At 45.9% G+C, this 18,040-nt stretch overlaps 1 protein-coding gene across 1 annotated transcript; it reads left to right on the top strand.

The window, feature by feature from the left end:
• The first annotated feature begins 1,247 nt into the window (after positions 1-1,247).
• COPS7B (COP9 signalosome subunit 7B) lies at positions 1,248-17,728 on the top strand. The gene is made up of 6 exons (XM_008644544.2): positions 1,248-1,423; positions 2,599-2,674; positions 4,202-4,290; positions 4,876-5,078; positions 6,343-6,448; positions 7,750-17,728. Exons 1-6 carry the CDS (start codon positions 1,262-1,264, stop codon positions 7,906-7,908), a joined length of 795 nt encoding a protein of 264 aa, XP_008642766.1. The 5' UTR covers positions 1,248-1,261; the 3' UTR covers positions 7,909-17,728.
• Positions 17,729-18,040: the final 312 nt, after the last annotated feature.

Below are 18,040 nucleotides of genomic sequence, written 5' to 3'. Positions count from 1 at the left end.
CTGAGGTGCTGTTCAGCCAGGCTGCACGTGTGCCTCTGATGGAAAGAACCCCAAAGAGACTTTGGGGGCTGAGATATCTCTGGTGGAGAGTGTTAAAGGTTGCCCACTGCAGTTGAGACCATTTGTACCTGCAGGTGTAAGAGAACAGAGTAAAGGGTATTTTTAGAAGGTGACTAATACAGGAAGCTGTCTGTGGTGCCTTCACAAGCCTTAATTTGGTTAGGGCTGGTGAAACAGTGAAACCCCTGTATGACTGTTCTCCCTCACAAGGGTGAATGTGGGCCCAGTGGTCACACAGAACCAGACAGGTTCTCTGCTCTTGGGTTCTCTGGTGTTTGGTTTTCATGACCAGAGTAAAGGTTATGCCCTCTGCTTGATAATTATCCCATACAAACAAACCTCCCTTATCTGGTAAGTTCTTTGTTTGGTTTCTGAATAACATGATTGGAAAGTTTTGTCTTAGTTGTTTGTAAACAAACAGCTCATTTTGTGGAACTTGTTAATAAATAGTGGTTTACATTTCAAAAGCAACATGTTGGTGCTGGGAGACAACATGCACACCAGAAATGTCAGGCAGCAGCTGAAGACAAAGACCTCTCTTTACAGGGACTTAAATAGAGCCTTTGTAGAAAGGGTATTTTTATCACTTAAGCTTTCCAGTTAACCCAAAACACTTGAACTATACAGTGCAGACTGGGGAGCTGCTTCCAGGACACAGTTCTTTTTGCCTTTTGGGTTCAGAAAGCGGTGGGAATTATGGACACACACTGTATCAATAGTCAAAGGAACAGGTGGGATGTGTGAGCATGCAGTGTGGATCAGTGCTTCACAGGGAATTATGTTAGTTGCTGGTTTGGAGCTTTGTAATGAGGAAGGAGGAAGTCAATCAAGTGTATCAATAAGAATCTTTAGAGTTGGCATTATTTGGCAGCATCACTAGAAGGAAAAATCTGAAAACAGCAAGAAATCTAAACTCTTGTCCTACAAGAAAGGATCTGCAAGAGCAGATCCTTTTAGGGAACTGATCAGACAGAAATTTTGTTCGGATACTGTGTGAATAATTTTTGCTCCTCAGCTAAATCAGCAGTTGAACCTGCTGGGTTTCTGGCTTGTCCCCTGAATGTTGAAGAAAAGCCTGGCTCTGCTGACACCAAAATGTTGCTATGCTGAGCACCGTCTGGTCCACTGCCAGGCAGAACTCGGCAGAGGAGAAAGGATGTGTTAATATTATGTTATTTTACTGACAGATTGAAAACCTAGAATGGCAGGAGAACAGAAGCCGTCCTGCAATCTTCTTGAGCAGTTTATTTTACTAGCCAAAGGTACAAGTGGCTCAGCTCTGACTGCTCTCATAAATCAAGTGCTGGAAGCTCCTGGGGTTTATGTCTTCGGAGAGCTGTTGGAGTTAACAAATGTGCAAGAGGTAAGAGCTGAGTTTTTGTTCTAATGCCCTTTCTGCACTACCAGTATAAGGGATCCTCAGAAGTTTCCACAGGCAGCCTGTGAGTGAAATTGTTGCCAGGAGGGCCCAGTGCAACTTACCTAGGTTGAGAGATGTTTTTGTATAAGTGACTGACCTTGCTTTTGCCTATATATGTTAGGTGTTAAAGAATACCTATATAAAGCTTTGCTGCCTTAAGGCAATTGCTAACACAGCAAAAACCTGGCAGCAGCACAGTAGCAGTTTTAAGAAGGCATTTTGCCAGCCAACAAGGGAAAAATCCTTTTCTACTCCTTTACTGTCCTGGAAAGCAGAACTTCAATGCTCTCCAAAAGTCTTTGTGAACAGATGTCTAGTGTATCAGGCCTGGGTGGCAACCAAATCCAGACAATTTCAAACCGAGGTGGAAAGTAAGTTTCAGAGCTTTTGCTGAGAATGCATTGCCAGCCCCGGCCTCCACTACAATGAAGGAATCTAAGTTGAGTATCTCTGCAGCTGGAGTAACACAGTGTACAGCAAGTTTGGCTTTCCAGACAGGCTCTTAAATATGCCTAAAAGTGCCTCAAGGGTTATTCAGCATCAAATCACAAGTACTGTTTTTTTCCTGGATTTGTGTGCAGCTAATGGTATTAAAAACCCAATCAATAAAAATCACTGCTTGGTGCTGCCGGTATTCCAGTGAAGTGTTTGCAGGCAAGAGAAGAGCTGTTACCTTAAATGCACTCAAGTTACAGTGTCCCAGCTTGCTTTGCTTTGAAGATGTGGTGCCTCTGCAGGTAAACTGTCCTAGCTTTCACAGGATGCTTAACAAGCCATCACTATTGCCTGCTTGCTTATCACCTGATGAGAGGAGCTGGCCCTGTAGGTTGTCAGCTGAAGTTAAAATTTGCTTTTTCCTTTTACCTCCCAAGATGCCACAAAGCACTTGACAGTCCAAACTGGAGTTAAATTCCAGTGCACAGAAATGGCTGGATCATCTTGACTAGATCTAAAGCTGCTGAAATTTGCTGCTCCTGAGGCCTTAGAAGGGGTCCAGCTTGGATAATTGCTTTTCTGGGTACTGCTTGTCCTGTGCCGACATAAACCATTCTCTGGAGAAGTTGCCTATCAGGGTTGTGTTGACCATGTTATGTGACATTTCTTTTCTCCCCATCCAGCTTGCTGAGGGGTCTAATGCTGCTTATTTCCAGATGCTGAACCTGTTTGCATATGGAACGTACCGGGACTATGTAGGTAAGAGACTGCTGCCCATTTGCAGAGTGTGGGACTGGGTCACCCTTTAAGATTGTCAGAGGCAATTCTTGGCTTTCTTGGATGCCTGGTGTGGTATGGCTGGGTGAAAGTATCCAGGAACAGAACTCTCTTGGGAGGAGAATTGTCCATAGGGCGTCTGGGTCATGTCTGCTTTTTAGTTGCTAAAAATGAAAGCAAGGGCTGGAGACTATAGTGTGTTACTGGTTTGGATGGGACTGCAGCACTGGGTTGAACTGGTCTGCAGCAGAATTCACTGACGTGCACAGGCCACTTACCTGTGTGGAGGGCAATTTCAGACATCCTTATGGAAATTTAGATGACACTAGCTATGGAAACTGCAGAAAACTTAGACAAAATTGTTCTGCATTATGTATAAAACTTATATGCTTTGTGAGATAACCTTTTATTCCATGACGGCATTGCAGAAACAAAATGAATAATTTCTTAGCTAAAATACAAGTCGAAATAATGACTTTTATACAGCTTTAGAAAGACTATGTGTGAATCATCTTTGTATCTGTTGAAATGTGCTTTTATCTCTGGTGCTTATGCTTCCATTCTGCTACAATTTAATGCTTCATTTGTGGGTAGCAGCCTCATCCAGACCATTACAGAGTGTGACAAATAATTCTGTCTTACTGCTGGTTCTCTGTGTGGTGGATAAGCTATCTAGTTCCTGTAAGGAGAAGTGGCATCTGTAAATGCAAGGACTGGAAATTCCAGTGTCTGTGAAGCAACCTGAGCCTCATGAATTCTGTGACCGATTAGAGGATGTGTTTGCTGTCCATGGCTCTTGTGTCATAGCATGTGACAGCACGGTCCATTCTTTTTTTTCTAGTGAAGAAAGGGGGAAAAGCAGTCAAAATGTAGAGTATTGAATGAGGTGGGATGGATGGGAGAACTTGAGTGGCCCTGAAACACTAATTTCCATTAAAGTAGATATTTTAAAGAGTTTCTTAGCTTTGGAGAGCTGCCAGTTTCCTTTCTCTTTTTAAATATTCATGAGGCACATGGATATAATACAGTGACAGTGTGGCCATCTAGATTAATAATTTCTCCTCTCTTCCTCAGCCTGGTACTTTACACTTTAAATTCTGCAGCTCCTCAGAGAAGTAAAACCAGCTGTATTTGCAACCAGATCAGCAAAGGGGGAAGATTTTTTTCTGTCAGCTTGTTAATGAAATAAAAATTACTTGGTAGAAACAAAGCCATTGACCAACTGTTTTGGCAGGGCACCAGTTGTGAATTACCTTCTAATTCCAGAACCAGAATTACTAAAGAAGCAGAGAGGAATGGAATTGCCAAGTTGTTCTTAACTTTTCCCCTTCTCTCCCTGGGTATGCCAATTTGTGCAGCAGAAGCGCGCTCTGTTCAGCAGCACCCACATTAGCTGGAGGTGTTCAGTCTTTCACGGTGTAGTGTAGCATAACTAGCCTGGAGTTCTGCAGCCTAGATTATGTGATTTTCCAAGTAAAGTCCTGAATCCTGTCTTTTTGACATTAACAGCAAACAAAGATAACCTGCCTGAATTAACAGTGACTCAGAAGAACAAACTGAAACACTTGACGATCGTAAGCCTGGCTTCCCGAATGAAGGTAAAGTGCGTGGGGTGTGACAGCTGTTGTCTCTTTTTTTTGGTTTAGAAAATGGCATCCATTCCAGAGCACTGAAATTCTATCAGACTGCATGGGTACTCACAGAAAAATCCTGTACTGCTAAAGTACCTGTAGGGTACAGTGTTCTCTCCTGGTGCATTTGGGATATTAACTTAATGGACTTCCATGGGTGAAGTGTGGGCGGTGTCTGAACTGATGTACAGATTGGTCAGGAAGGTCTGGAAACTTTGTATGGCTTTTTTCACTGCTGGAGATCGAGAATCATTCTTAAAAACACTGATGTTTTGTTCTAGAGAAAATTAAGCAGCACTCTTTTAATTTCTTCTACAATCCCATTTACCTTTTTTCTTCTAGAATGTGCTATACCAAAGCTTCAGGAATTACCAAAGTTGTGTCAGAATATTTCATAGCCTTGCAAGCATTTGTTCTGCCATGATCAGTCACTGCTGCACCTGCAGGTCAAAGTGTGGGATACAATAAACATTTGAGTCTTGACCTTCTGAGACTTAGCCATTCATTTTGGCTCTAGGACTGTTAACTTACTCTTGGTCTTGCTGTTTTTAGTGCATTCCCTATTCTGTGTTGCTGAAGGACCTGGATATGAGGAATCTGAGGGAGCTGGAAGATCTCATTATTGAAGCGGTTTATACAGATATTATCCAAGGGAAGTTGGATCAACGAAACCAGGTGTTAGAGGTGGATTTTTGTATTGGCAGAGACATTCAGAAGAAGGACATCAGTAACATTGTCAAAACACTCCAGGAATGGTGAGGCAGTCTCTCCACCCTCCTTGTTCCTTGTACATAGCTTGTCCTGTTTTTCCCCTCAGAGTTTCAAGTGCTGGCTCAATTTCACCATGTTCCATTAATCAGGAGTCTTGTGCTATAACTAGACACTTGGAGGAGGAGTCTTTTGGGCAAGTTTTCCAAGATCCCATCTGGGATTCAATTTGTATTATGTATCAAGCCAAACTGTACCACATTGTGAGCTTCTGCTCTCACTGTAGCTTTTACATGGCAGAACCCCAGTAAGGAGTCGAGGACTTTTTGCAGAAAGAGGTGCCAAACTGGACTCATGGTTCCGTGGTAGGAACTGCTCCACCTTTGTACTGCAACACTTGATAATGAAGACAGAAGTGTTACTTTTCAGCCTTTTTTGCTGTGTTGAGAACTGTGTGGGCAAATTCCAGAGAATCACAGCTCTTTGGATGGGATGTCTTCAAGTTTGAAATTTCAGGTGGCTTTGTCTTCTCTTTGTTCCTGCAAATGCAGCCTGTCTGCAACTGTAGTGGGACTATGGTATTATCTCTTGTACTTTTGCCAGGAAGCTGTTTCTCATATTTTTGTAAGATTCCCTTCCCACCTAAAGAAATTCCCTCATAGACTGTGGAGCCCATGGCAGGTCCTGAGTTGCCTGGGAATTGCTTCGTAGTTGCTATGGTAATGAGTGCATGAAAAGTAATTAAACTGCTGGGCAAATATGCTGTCCTGTGGTGGGGGCAGGTTTTTTGCTTCTCTGCTCTAACTCCCTCAGTCCCATCGTGGTGGGAGGGCTCTGGCAGCTTCCAGGACCTTGCAGCATTGTTTGGAAGGTAACAGTGAAGCCACTGCCAGTTCCCTTTTTGTCTTCTCCAGTTCTGAGTTCCGTGCTGAGTGCTCTTGTCATTTGAACACTTAACAGGAAGGAAGATTATCTCAATATTACTTTTTTCTTTAATTTTAAAATTTTACATTGAAATACTGTGTTGCATCCTGTTTAAGCTGTAATTCTGACTGAAAGGGCAGATGAAAGTGCATTGAACCTGCACTTAGTCTTTGATGGTAAGAGTAACACAGACTCTCTAGAGAATGCTGAGAAATGCATTGAGTACACAGCAAAGCTTTTTCTTGCCAGCTTTTTGCAACTCTAAGCAGGAAGTATAATTTTAATAATCTCTTAAACTTTTAGATGAGCGTGACTTTTCAGATTGCCTGATTGAGCTGCTCCAAAGAGAACTTGTAAACATTGTTTGACATTGTTTGTATCTTGCAGGTGCGATGGTTGTGAAGCAGTGCTTTTAGGAATTGAGCAGCAGGTACTTAGAGCCAACCAGTACAAAGAGAACCATCACCGAACTCAGCAGCAGGTAGAGATGGAGGTGGGTACAGAGTCATCTCAGGCCTTTATGCTGTTGGATAAACGTTTGTTTGCTGAAGGAAATAATCTGGTAATGCCTGGTTGATGGTCACAGCTCTCAGAAGAAGGCTAGCAATCAAGCAAATCAGGCGTGGGGTAGGAAGAAAACACATCTGCTCCTGAGTGCTAGTGAGACCACAAACATCAAATTTGCCCACTCTGAGCAGATTGGAACTTTTTAAAAATAAATTTAGGCTAGGTGACTGCACTAATTGTGGTTTCCTGTATTGATTAATTAGGAAAACTGTGCTTTTACTACAGTTCTTCGTTGCAATTCTGTTCCTTTCATACAAGTCGGGCAGGAAGTCAAAAACACTTCTCTTTGTTAAACCTGGAAGTGGAGTTAACAAAAATCTCTGGAGTCTGAATGGCTTTTACAAAAAGTGCCCGCGGCAGCTCCCCCGGGGTCGGCCGGCCCTGGCGCGCTCCCGCCGTTAGGTGGCAGCACGAGCCCGCGGTCCAGCCCGGCCGTGCGCCCGAACCTCGGCTACGGCCGCTGGGAAGGTGGGGATGGGCCTCCCGAGACGCTGCATCGGGGGTTATCATCCCTGCCGGGTTTATGTGTGCATCTCCTTGGCGGCTTGATCGGCATCCATAGCACATTTGGTTTGCCAGATGCCTTTGGCTTGGAGTTGGCACACCTGACTCCCAAACCTTGGGGGTTTTTTTAAGGTTTGCTGAGTATATTTGTGGTGAGCCCTACAGAGTTCCAGGGGACAGAGGATGGTGCTTAGTGCTGTATCTCTCCTTTTCAGCCAGAGTAGCAGAAACATTACTGCTGCTTCCCACAAAACCAATTTCTGTTCCTGCTTCTTAGCAAATACCTGTGTCTCAGACAGCCAGCTAGCCCAAATGGCATTTCTTCTTTTTGAGTTCTGTCCTGAGAGTAAATTTTTCTTTCACTGTCTCCTTTGCCCTTCCTGCTTCTGGCCAACAGAATGGTAGGATGGCTCCCTTCTGCACCAAGGCAGCAGTAGGTCTCTCCAGCCAGACAGAAGGGTGGTACAATATTGTACCATTGTCTCTTAGGCAAAAAAGTAACCCCTAGTTATTCCAGACTGGAAATACTATCAGCTCTGTCTGTAAGTGAGGATGAAACATTACCTTTATTAAACTCAAATGCAGAGCATGTTACTGCTGGGAGAATCTCTTTTATAATCTCCACTCATATACTCCAGGGGTTTTTCAGTATGTTTATGAACAGAGTGTCTGCTGTGAGGGGAGGAAGAAGCAGGTGCTGATTCACTCTCTCTTCTTGGCCAGGTCACAAACATAAAGAAAACATTAAAAGCTACAGCCTCATCGTCGGCACAGGAGATGGAACAGCAGCTGGTAGAGCGAGAGTGCCCTCCACACACAGAACAAAGGCAGCCCACAAAGAAGATGTCCAAAGTCAAAGGGCTGGTCTCCAGCCGTCACTAGAACATCCCATCTAAATGTCATTCGGTTAGGAATGACAACAGGAGGAGCAAAAAGGGCCTGCGTCTCCTTTTTCAGTGGGTTCTGGGCCAGTCCCTTCCCGGCTGGCAAGTAAAAGCCCTGTTTGAATACAGCTCTCAGTTAGCAGCACCTGGCTAAGTTACACTGTGCAGCCCTTATGAGTTTTCAGGGTGTAGCTGTTCTGGTCCTGTCAAGAGGGACTTTAAAGAAAGGGACTAACCAAAAGGGGCAGGAAAAAACCAAAATATCTGTGGACCGTTTTGCTCCCTCCCAGCTAGTTTCATTGCTGCTTAACCTTGAGGAAGCTGCTGTACTAAATCAGATCATGGGAGAGTTATAGCAAGCATCTGAATCCCAGGGTTGAAGTGTGGCTACCAAAGCCAGGCTGGGAGCGAGGAAGCCATCAACACAGATCTTTTCATTCCCAAAGGGATTGCAGGAAGGTTTCTAGGCCAGGAACTGCTTTACATGGAAGTCTTCAGCCTTTCCACTACCCCTGTCTATTTTAAACTGGGGTGAAATTCACACTACCTCGCTCTGTGAAGATGAGTTCCAGTGCTGGGCTGTTTACTTAACTGTCTGTTTACTGCCCTTACTAAACCCTTTAATCTCTCACAGATTTAAAGCACTGTTCTGCATCTCTGAGGCATCAGTACAATGAGGAGGAAGCAGGCTGCTCTTTCACACACTCCTTACAGGTGGTTAGGGGCATGCTAGAAACTGTTCCTCCTGAATGTGATGTGACCTCCCAGAGCTGCTTGTGAGTTGTTTCCCCCATTGATTACCTTCAAAGGGTAATGCATTCGCTCTTCCTTGGATGCTGGCAACAGTGGGAGAGGAGCCTGTTTGTCATCGAGGCAGGCTGGTGGCCCAGGACCCACTGGCAGGGGTCGCAGCAGCATCCCCTTGCTGAAGCAATGGACTTGACTAGTCTTTCTGAATTTTGAACACTTTCAGGTTGTATTTTCCTCCCCTTTTTTTTTTTTTTTTTGTACATTGTTGTGAATCTAAAGCATTTCAGCCTTTGTTTTGTGGGGTTTTTTGTATTTGTTACAAACTAACTTCAGGTGATTTGCACCTAGTTTGGCAGGATGTGGGGTTTTTTTTAAGGGGGAGGCATTGGAACAGCAATTCATAAAAAAGCACATTTTAGAAAAAAAATTAAAAATGCTGATTTAATGTCAGAGTCTGGAGTCTTGACTTTGAGGCTGTTTTAGGCTTGTTGTCCAATGGCACTTGTTCACTTTAGCATTCATTTGATTCTTGGTGTATGTTGACCGAAGGTCTGGCTGATCTCCCTGATGCATCTGGGAGATAGGGAAGCCTTTTCACATTTTGTGAGTAGTTTGTCTTTGCCCAGATTCGTGCAGAAGGATCTGTGGCAAAGCTGGTAGCTGAGCGCTGTGTCCTGAGCCTAAACAGCTATGATGCCTGGTTATGGGAGGTTTGTAGTTGTGCTCTGTCTTAGGCCAGTCATTTCCTTCCTTTGGGTCTAGCAGAGCGCTGCTTTGTAGTTTGGCCCCTGCATTTCACTTCTGTAAAGAAGCAGGCAGGGGAGCTGTTTAAGCAGAGGACTGTGACAATGCTCCAGTCCTGCAGCCAGCTGTCACCTGCACTTGCTTGTGCAACGCACGTGCCTTGTTCTTATTGCTACCAGAACTCTTTGCCATCTGCATTTGCCGTCCTCAGTCACAGGACTTGCTCACTTGTGAAAGTAACTCCCTCTCCTTTTCTTCTCCTGCAGTGCAGGCACACCAGCTTCTAATCTGGAGAGGAAGATCTAAATACCCTCCCTCCAGCTTCCTCTGGGTCAAGTCCCAAAAACTTCTGATTCTGGTCAGGCTTCTGACTCTTTACCAGCTCTCTCTCCCCCTAGACATGCAACAAGGATGTTAAGTGGATAAGCCCAGAGCATGAAGCCTTCACCAGTAGCTCAAGGGAACTGCTTCCCAAGCAGTGGCAGTATTAGCTCCTGTTTCAGCTTCTCCCAGTGTTTAGCTGACAGCTTCTCAGGAGGTGCAGGTGGACTTTGTGTCCCCAAGTCTGTGTGATGGAGATGGACTGGGTCTGTTTCTGGCTTGCTGCATGGACAGCTGTAACATGTTGGTCATCCAGTTCCTCACTGGATTTGACTGGTGAAGAGATCCTCTATGGTCCTCTTTCCTTTCCATTTTTAATACCAGTCCTGCAAAGAGGCAGGAGGAATACAAATGCCTTTGGGAATCATTTTAGCCCCTCATCAAGCCACAGTCTGCTGAGGAAGTCGATGTGAGTTTGGCACCCTTGGTGTTTATTCCTTGCCAGTTACAGGAGTCACATTAGTTTGCTGATGCTTTTTTAGTGGTTGGAAGTTTATGAGTTTGTTCTTATGTTTTTGCTGTTCTCAAAGCCTGGCTGGGGGTGAGGATCTTATTTATGCTTTGGTACACATTGCCTCTGATCAGCAGAGCAGCAAGGGAGGAAATAGCACTTTGAATAAAGTGCTGTCCCATGTCTAATGGTGACAGAGGATGGAGAAGGGACTGGGGTATTGGAGGGGATGGAGCTGTTTGCATGTTTGGCTTTCCTGGTAAGCCAGTGAAGGGCTTGGTGCCGCAAAAGGAGGGGGATGTCTGCAATGAGCCCAGTCTGAGATGAGTCATTAACAAATGACATGCACAGAGTACCTGGGGGAGGCAAACAGCTCTGCAGCAGCTGGTTAATGAATCTGGCTTGAAGGAAAGAGTTAGAAGCTATTCCAGGAATGAAGCAGAAGGCAGAGTTGTTAACAGGCAAGGATGCAGGAGGTGCTGTGCTGTTTGAGAAGGACAACAGATAAAGACTGCATTGACTCCCTGTGACTGCAGGAACGGCAGCAACTCAGAGTGGAGTTGTGTGAATTAGGGGCTGGGGGGGGCTGAATTGTGGGCAGTTTCGAGTGGGGAGTGCCCAGGGAGCTGAACTGCTATGGGGATGAGAGGGAGGTGGAAGCAGAGGCAGATTTGATGCAAGCTCCAATGGATTGCCTGTGCCTGCTGGAGGCAGCTAACAGAGCCTGTCTGAGCACTGCTGGACACTGCTCCCTGGTGCAGGGCGAGCATCCTGCTCTGCTTTGGTTTATGGCAGCGATGGGATGCTCCAGCTGCAGCTCGCTCCCAGATTGCAGCAGGACAGACTTTGAGCTATTGAACTTCTGTTTGCCTTTTCCACCCAGAGGGAGAGAAAGTGGATGGAACTGCCTTCCCTCTGCTCTTCAGAGCTTTATTGTCTAGCTTTGTGTTCTGCAGCTCCACTTGTACTAGTACTTGTTTAATATGGAATTGAGCACTGAGCTGGAAAATGGAAGAGAGGATCTCAGCTGATTGCAGTGCTGGTAGGCTGCCCTAGCCCTAAAGCTGTGCCTCCTGCTAACAAATCCCCCTGCCCCCCCTGCCGTGACTCGGTTGATACCAGCTAACGTCAGGCAATTCTGGAACATGATGAAGCAGTGCTGATGTCAGTCTTTTACAGAAAAAAAAAGAAGTTTTGGATTGAAATTTCTTCTTCTTTTACTTCCCTCCTCACCTTCTTAGCTAAGTTGAATGGTAACTTACTCTTGTGTTGAGAATAGGAGGAAAAATCAGTGATGCTGACAGACCCTTCTGTGTTCAGACTTGAGATCTGTCTTGTAATCAATCTTGTGCAGACCTAGGAAATCCCATGGGTGCTTGTGGAGCTGCTCTCAGGCTTGCAGATCTCTCTCTGTGGATCATGTACAGGAGTAGGACCTGCAAAGCTGCTCTCCAGAGTGAAGCTGGGGAAAGTGAAGCTTTTGTTCCTCATAGAAGACAGAGGTGGAAAGAAATGGCCATTTTCCCACCAGCCCTGCAAAGTGAATTTTGCTGAACATCTTTCAGTTCCTGAAAGGATGGAAAATGATACAGACCTCAGAGGGTGGTTTTGGTTTTAGTGTTCTTATCCTATATGGTCCACGTGTGTGAAGCAGACTTGAGCTTACTCATTGCAGGAAAGACAGAAGAAACAGTGCCCCTTACCTTTGAGTATTAGAACATAACAAATCACATGGGTAAACCAGACTTCTCCTAAACTTTCAGTTCGGTACAGGTTTGTATGAGTTCAGCTAAGCTGGATACCACACAAAGCCCACCCCTGCACAGTAAAACAGTCCAAGCTTGTGCATTTGTGGGGCTGTTGGTGCCAGGGTTTGTTACTTTTGTGTCTGAGCCTGTTGCAAACTGCAGTGCAGAAAAACAACCTTGCTCTTTATTATTCTAAATAATGGGGAAATGGAGAAATCTAAGACCCTGCCCCACGAATACATAGACCCAGCTAGCCAGATCTTGGGCACCTGGTTGCAAACAAAGTTTCCTGTTGTTTTTTTTCCACACCACTAAGTCCTCTGTAACACCTGACCTAATGCAAGGGAACCAAAACCTGAGTCTGCATAGCATATTTTTGTGTAATCAGAGCGAGAGTAACCCAGAGGCATCAAGAAAGGTAAATTAAAGTTTAGAGAGATCTCAGTTCCTACTTGTAACCTCAACCTTGTATTCTTAATATGGAATTTTAGCCTGAAAGTGATTGAATTTCTCCGCAGAGTTTTTAGAAATATGTCATTGTTTCACTCTGCTCCATGATGAAGGTCCGTGTCTCTCAGGGACTGTTGACATTTTCCTGATAGTTCCTCAAGTTTGGCCCTCCCACAGAGCTCCCAGAGGTAAGTGATTGTGCTCTGTAAAGAGAGTGTGTGTTTACCTCCCAGTCTGGGCTGACCCTGCCTCTCAGTGTCCCCGTGGTGCCACTCCCCTCTCTGACTGGTCAGCCAGGCAAAGGAATGGGCAGAGCAGCAGTTTGCTCCTTGTCAATGAATCCTCAGGCACAGATGCTCCTTTGTACAGTGTGTACATCTCATGACATGCCCCACTGCAAATTGCCTGAGTGTGGGAGCTGTGACCACAGTTTTTCTTGTGGATAAGAAAAGATGTCCCTGCTCTAGTGAATGTGCATACATACACACTGGAAATTCCAGGCAGTAATGGGATGCCATAAGGTCATTTAACAGTCTGAAATATGTATTTCCCCACAGAGCACAAAAGTAGTCCTTGCTTGCTCTAATTCTAGGAGAAGATGGGACACACTTCCACATCTCCAGATCTCCAAAGAGCCTTTGGGATATCTGTATCATTAGGGTGTTTTTGAAATGCCCTAATCACATGTGATACCTCTGTGTTTCTGGAAGAGCTGATTGTGATGGGTAAGCGAAGCCTCGCTCCATCAAGGATCAGCCTCTTTGTGAGTATTGGGAGCTTATCTGACCATAGGCTGTATTTTCATGGGTATGAGGTTTGGAAGTAGTGCTCTCTTGCCCTCCAGACTTCCCAAAGATGCTGTTTATGTCACCAGCCCTCGTGTTTCACTCACTGTCTCATGATTAGCATGATTAGCACCGTCCTAAGGCTGCTCTGTGCTGATGCACTAAGTAACATCTCTATGTTTCATTGTCACCTTCACAGCTGTTAGAGAGCACCAGTTCCTTCAGGATCACCTGCCAGCTGTGATGCTGTACCTTTTCTGAGATGACACCTCTCCTTGCTGGCAGACAAGCCAGGTGGGTAGGCATTGCTCCTCAGAGCTGTTCTGCGTCTCAGGAGGCGCAGGCTGCAGCCTGGTTTAGTATAAAGGAAATCAAGGACGAGGACAGTGTTGTAAATAAGAGGCAAAGCACAGAGCTGTGTCCTCTTCCAGCTCTGCTGCAGCTGCAGAGAGCAACCTTGGGCAGATCAGTTCCTCTGCAGCTGCATTTCCCAGGACAGCCTTGTTCCTGCTTGCTGACTGTGACAGGGGTTTGGTCTCCTGGCTGGGCAGAGGTTGGTTGCTGATGGAGTTGAAGAAGATGCGTGTGTGCAGTAGGGGGAAAATCTTAAACCTTTTAAGCTTTTTCAGAAGTCATCTTCCTTTTAAATAGCATACCCTTCTTTTTCCCTGGTGCAGATAAGGTGGTCCATTGTGGGAATATCAGCCTGGAGTATTATGGGTAATATACCAGGTTAATTATGGAGGGGGCAGGAAAAATAGCCTGTGCAGTTTTCAACAATATCAAAGGGATGCTACCTGATGATTTTCCTATTAGCTCTTTTCCCAGCCTGCCAGAGCCACTGCAGAAGTGTCATTTACAAAGGCAGTTTGCAACTCATTACCCTGGATTTTCCCTATAGTTCTGCTCCAGAGAGTGTGGGCTTTTGCTGTGTGCCCCAACCTAATGAATTGCCTGATTCGGTTAGTGCTGCCATCCCTCCTGACAAGGTTAGTTGCTGACTGGCAGGAAGGGGCATGAATTCAATTCCCTTCTTGTTTTCAATTCACGCTTGTATCAAGTGCAGGCTCCCTCTGGAAGTTGCCCGGTGATCCCTTCCCTTTGTTTTTCTGCATTCTGAGGGAAGCAGCCCATGCTTGGAAAAGTCCTGGAGCAAGTGGCAGGGGCATGTGTGCTGCTGCTCCTGGCAGTCCCTGCTCCATGCCTCAAGTCCCTTTCCAGATGGAAAATTCCTTTGCTCTCCTGCTCTGGGACTCTGGGCTTCTCTTTTTCTTCATTGCTTTGGGATTTGCTGTCACCTTGAGCTGGGCTTTGTAACCCTTCAGCAATAAGTACCTGAGAAAAGTTGCATGAATGGTATCAGGGAAAAACATGCAATATGGGCTGGGGGAACAGAACTGATTTCCCACACATTAGAAGGCAACAGTGTCCCTGTTGTGAGAGCTCCAAGGTCTGCTCCAGCCTGTTTGGGCTTTTCCCAGGCACTTGTACTACAGCACTGGAGGAAGCTCTTTGTCCTTTTTCACTAGAGAGCTGTGTGCTTTTTCAGGCTGGGGGCCTATAGTTCAACTCCTGCTAGGAATTGCTCCTGGAGAGGAGAAATCAAGGCTGTTCCTATGTTGTCACAAGTGTTCCCATTAGGAAGCTGAATTAGCTACTGCTCGTTCAGCTGGTGGTGCAGGAAACATGTAGGTCCCATGAGTGCTGGTTTGGTCTGAATATGGACAGGGGACCCTGGGACTCCTTCTCCTCTTACTTCCAGGTGTATGTACACACCTCTGCTAAAGGCCATTGTCTGAGACTGTGGTTAAGATATCAGATGCCACCTCCTGAGGCTGCACCTTGCATCCAGAACAACTTGTTCAGTTACACTGTCTGGGCTAGGATGTGGCAGGGGAGTTTTCCAGGGCTGCCCATGAATCTTTTAATGGGATGTTGTGAGGATCTGACCTAGCTGGCCCACAGGGGAGGCAGTGATGCAAGATGAATTTGGTTTTGCTGCACAAGATGCCTCCCTGCCTCTTAATTAGATTCCTGTGGCCCCTCTTTCTTGCTGCCCTTGTTTTCTACTGAGCCCCTGTCAGGGAGACCCAGTTGTGACCTTTTTGGGGGATTAGTATGCTCTAATGAGCCACTTCTGATTCCCATTCTGGCTTGTCCAGCGAACCAGGGAAGTGCTCATCAGTGCTCTGGGAACTGACCTCTGCTGGCAGTGCCACTCTCTGCCTGTCAGACCCACTGGTCTGGCTGTGCCACAGAGGGGCTGAGGTTGAGTGGATCTGAGCTTTCCCAAGTGTTCTTTCATCCCCGAGTGCTGCCTTCTCTCTTCACATCAGCTCACACCCCCACATGGGCACAATATTCCCGTCCTGTTGGTGGAAATCCACATCCTGAGGGACAGGGTGGCTTATCCTTGGCCAGACCAGAAGCAGCAAAGCAAGGAACCAAGCTGTTATCCTCTCCCTCTGCACCAGGAGCTCTAGCTCTGATTGCTTTTCTTCTGCCAAGCTAATGTCCTTTTGCCATACAGCTTTGTCCTTTTCCTTGGGCTTGCTTTCCCAGAAAGCCCAGTGGATGGAAGGGACCCATGCTGTGAGCTGTGCTTTTTCCCTTGGACAATGCTGCTGAGGAGAAACGGGAATCCAGATTGTACATGACCCCAGGCCGTGATCTCTGATCTCACAACCTTATTTCAAGTTCTGCCTCACTCACTGCCACCACTCAGGTGGTCAAATTGTGTGGATTGAATTCCTGAGACTGAGTCCCTGCTGCTGTGTTGAGGACAACCCCTCTATCATGAAGGAGGTGGTTTTATTTCGCCTCTGGCTTGCAGCAAAAAGCCAAAACTGAAAGGGGAATTGTCCTCACCTTGGTTATTCAGTCATGGTCACTACTCTGGCTTCATGCTCAAGAACCAAGACCCTGAACAGGACCTGCAGCACCACCTTCTTACACCTCTGTTCAGACCTGTCTGTGCAAGGTCTGCACAGTAAGCGATTCCTTATTGTCCCTTAGGTTTGCTGGGTGACAGTGGAAAATCCCCTCTAATGGGCATCTCTTGAGGAGCCTGTCCTTCCCTCTAAAGATGTGTGGAGCTGGTAGCGTGACCTTCACAGGTGTATTTGACTTACAGAGCCCTTACAGTGGGTTGTCATTCCCTATGGAAGCTGCCACTTGCCCATCCTGCCTCCCTCCCTGCCAGGAGGAGGAATGCCCATAGGCAACATCTTACGTGGTCCGTCAGCTGCTGCTCCCCATCCAGCTGGACTCTGTGGGTGCTGTGAGGTGGGTACCTGTCTCTGACGGAGCCCATGCTCATGAGAGGTCAGAAACATCCCCTGCATGCTCCTAACCTGATGATTGAGCTGTCAGGTGTCTGGATGAATCCTCTTGTTCTGTGCACCCAGTGTTCTGTCAGAGCTGGGGTGAGTCTGGCTGGAGGTTTCTATGGTTTCCTGGTGGTTGCTAAGGAAAAAGATCGCTTTGCCTCTGGGTCTTGGTGACTTTCTTTTTGCCCTGTCCTAGGCACCGGAGCCCAGCAGAGCATAATGCTTGTCATTTCCCAGCCCACTACAATGGCAAGGGCGTAATTTGTGACTCCTGTCACGGCTGGGCACCTGCCACTCTTTTTTTTCTAAGGCCTCTTTGAAGAATGAGACCAAAGAGCCTTCAAGCAGGAGTTTGCGTGTTTACTGCTCTCCCCGCCCCCTCACTTGCTGTTTCCTTTAGAGCTCCGAGTCATTTTAACGATTTATTTCATGCACTTTACATAGCAAGAAGCTGTAGCAACAGCTGTGTCCATGAATCCTTACCAGGCAGCTCTCAGTATATTTTGGTCTGTCTACGTATTGTCCCTGGCTCAGTTAAATAAATCTCTGCTGGAGGAAGGGACTTTACAGTTTAGTGGCAAAGGGCTGGAGAATGGGAATATCAACAAGATACTAAATGGGCCACCGGATCCTGGAATAGCAGTGCCTCAGGCACAAAGCTCTGCCCCCACCAGCGCAGCCAGGGGCCAGATCCAGCACAGGCTCTTTGTTGCTGTGAGCAGGGATGGCGTCTCCATCCAGCACCAGTGACAGAACTGTAGTTATGGGCTGCAACTTGCACTGGAAGTGGTTAAAGCCCATCTAGGGCAGGTGCTGCCCTTGTCACACTGCTGTCGATCCAGGACTCGGCTGTTAACCATGGTGGGCTCATTTCCACGGATGCCATTTGGGACCTGGGCATGGATGTGCTGCCCAAGGCCGTGTGCTCTCACAGGGAGCTCAGCTGGGGTCTGCAGAGCCTTGCAGTGCCGAGCAGGATTCAGTCCATCAGAGCATCACAGGATTGGGCACAAGTTTACTTTTGCATATGGGATCAAAGCTTAAAATATCAGCTGGCCTTTCTCTCACTCCTGACTTTTCTAAAACATTTGAACAATTTCTTCTTTAGCTCTGTTGAAATCAATCAATCTGACATTTAAATTGTATGTGAATTTTTAAATAAAGACAGGTTACAAAATGCCACATGGAATGATTTTTTTTTTAAAGTTTTTCAACTACTTAGGACAAAAAATGTTACAATGCTTGACTTTTCATTTAGTTACATAAATAATTTTTTTATAAATATCTCTTTATAAACAATATATAAATAGCTTTACAACATAAATACATTTATGCATGACATGAATTTACAAACAGCAACGTTATACAGCTGGCTTCATCAGTCTCTTGGAAAAGCACTGTCCCTTGTCTCGGTGAGTGTTTGTATATATAATATATATAAGATAGAGAGCACTTGTTAAAAAAATAACAAAACCAAAACAGCTGGTGCCAT

The sequence above is a fragment of the Corvus brachyrhynchos genome, unplaced genomic scaffold (assembly GCF_000691975.1).
Source record: "Corvus brachyrhynchos isolate BGI_N302 unplaced genomic scaffold, ASM69197v1 scaffold162, whole genome shotgun sequence".
In the NCBI taxonomy this organism is placed as follows: Eukaryota; Metazoa; Chordata; class Aves; order Passeriformes; family Corvidae; genus Corvus; species Corvus brachyrhynchos.
This window is presented reverse-complemented; position numbering and strand designations above follow the sequence as displayed.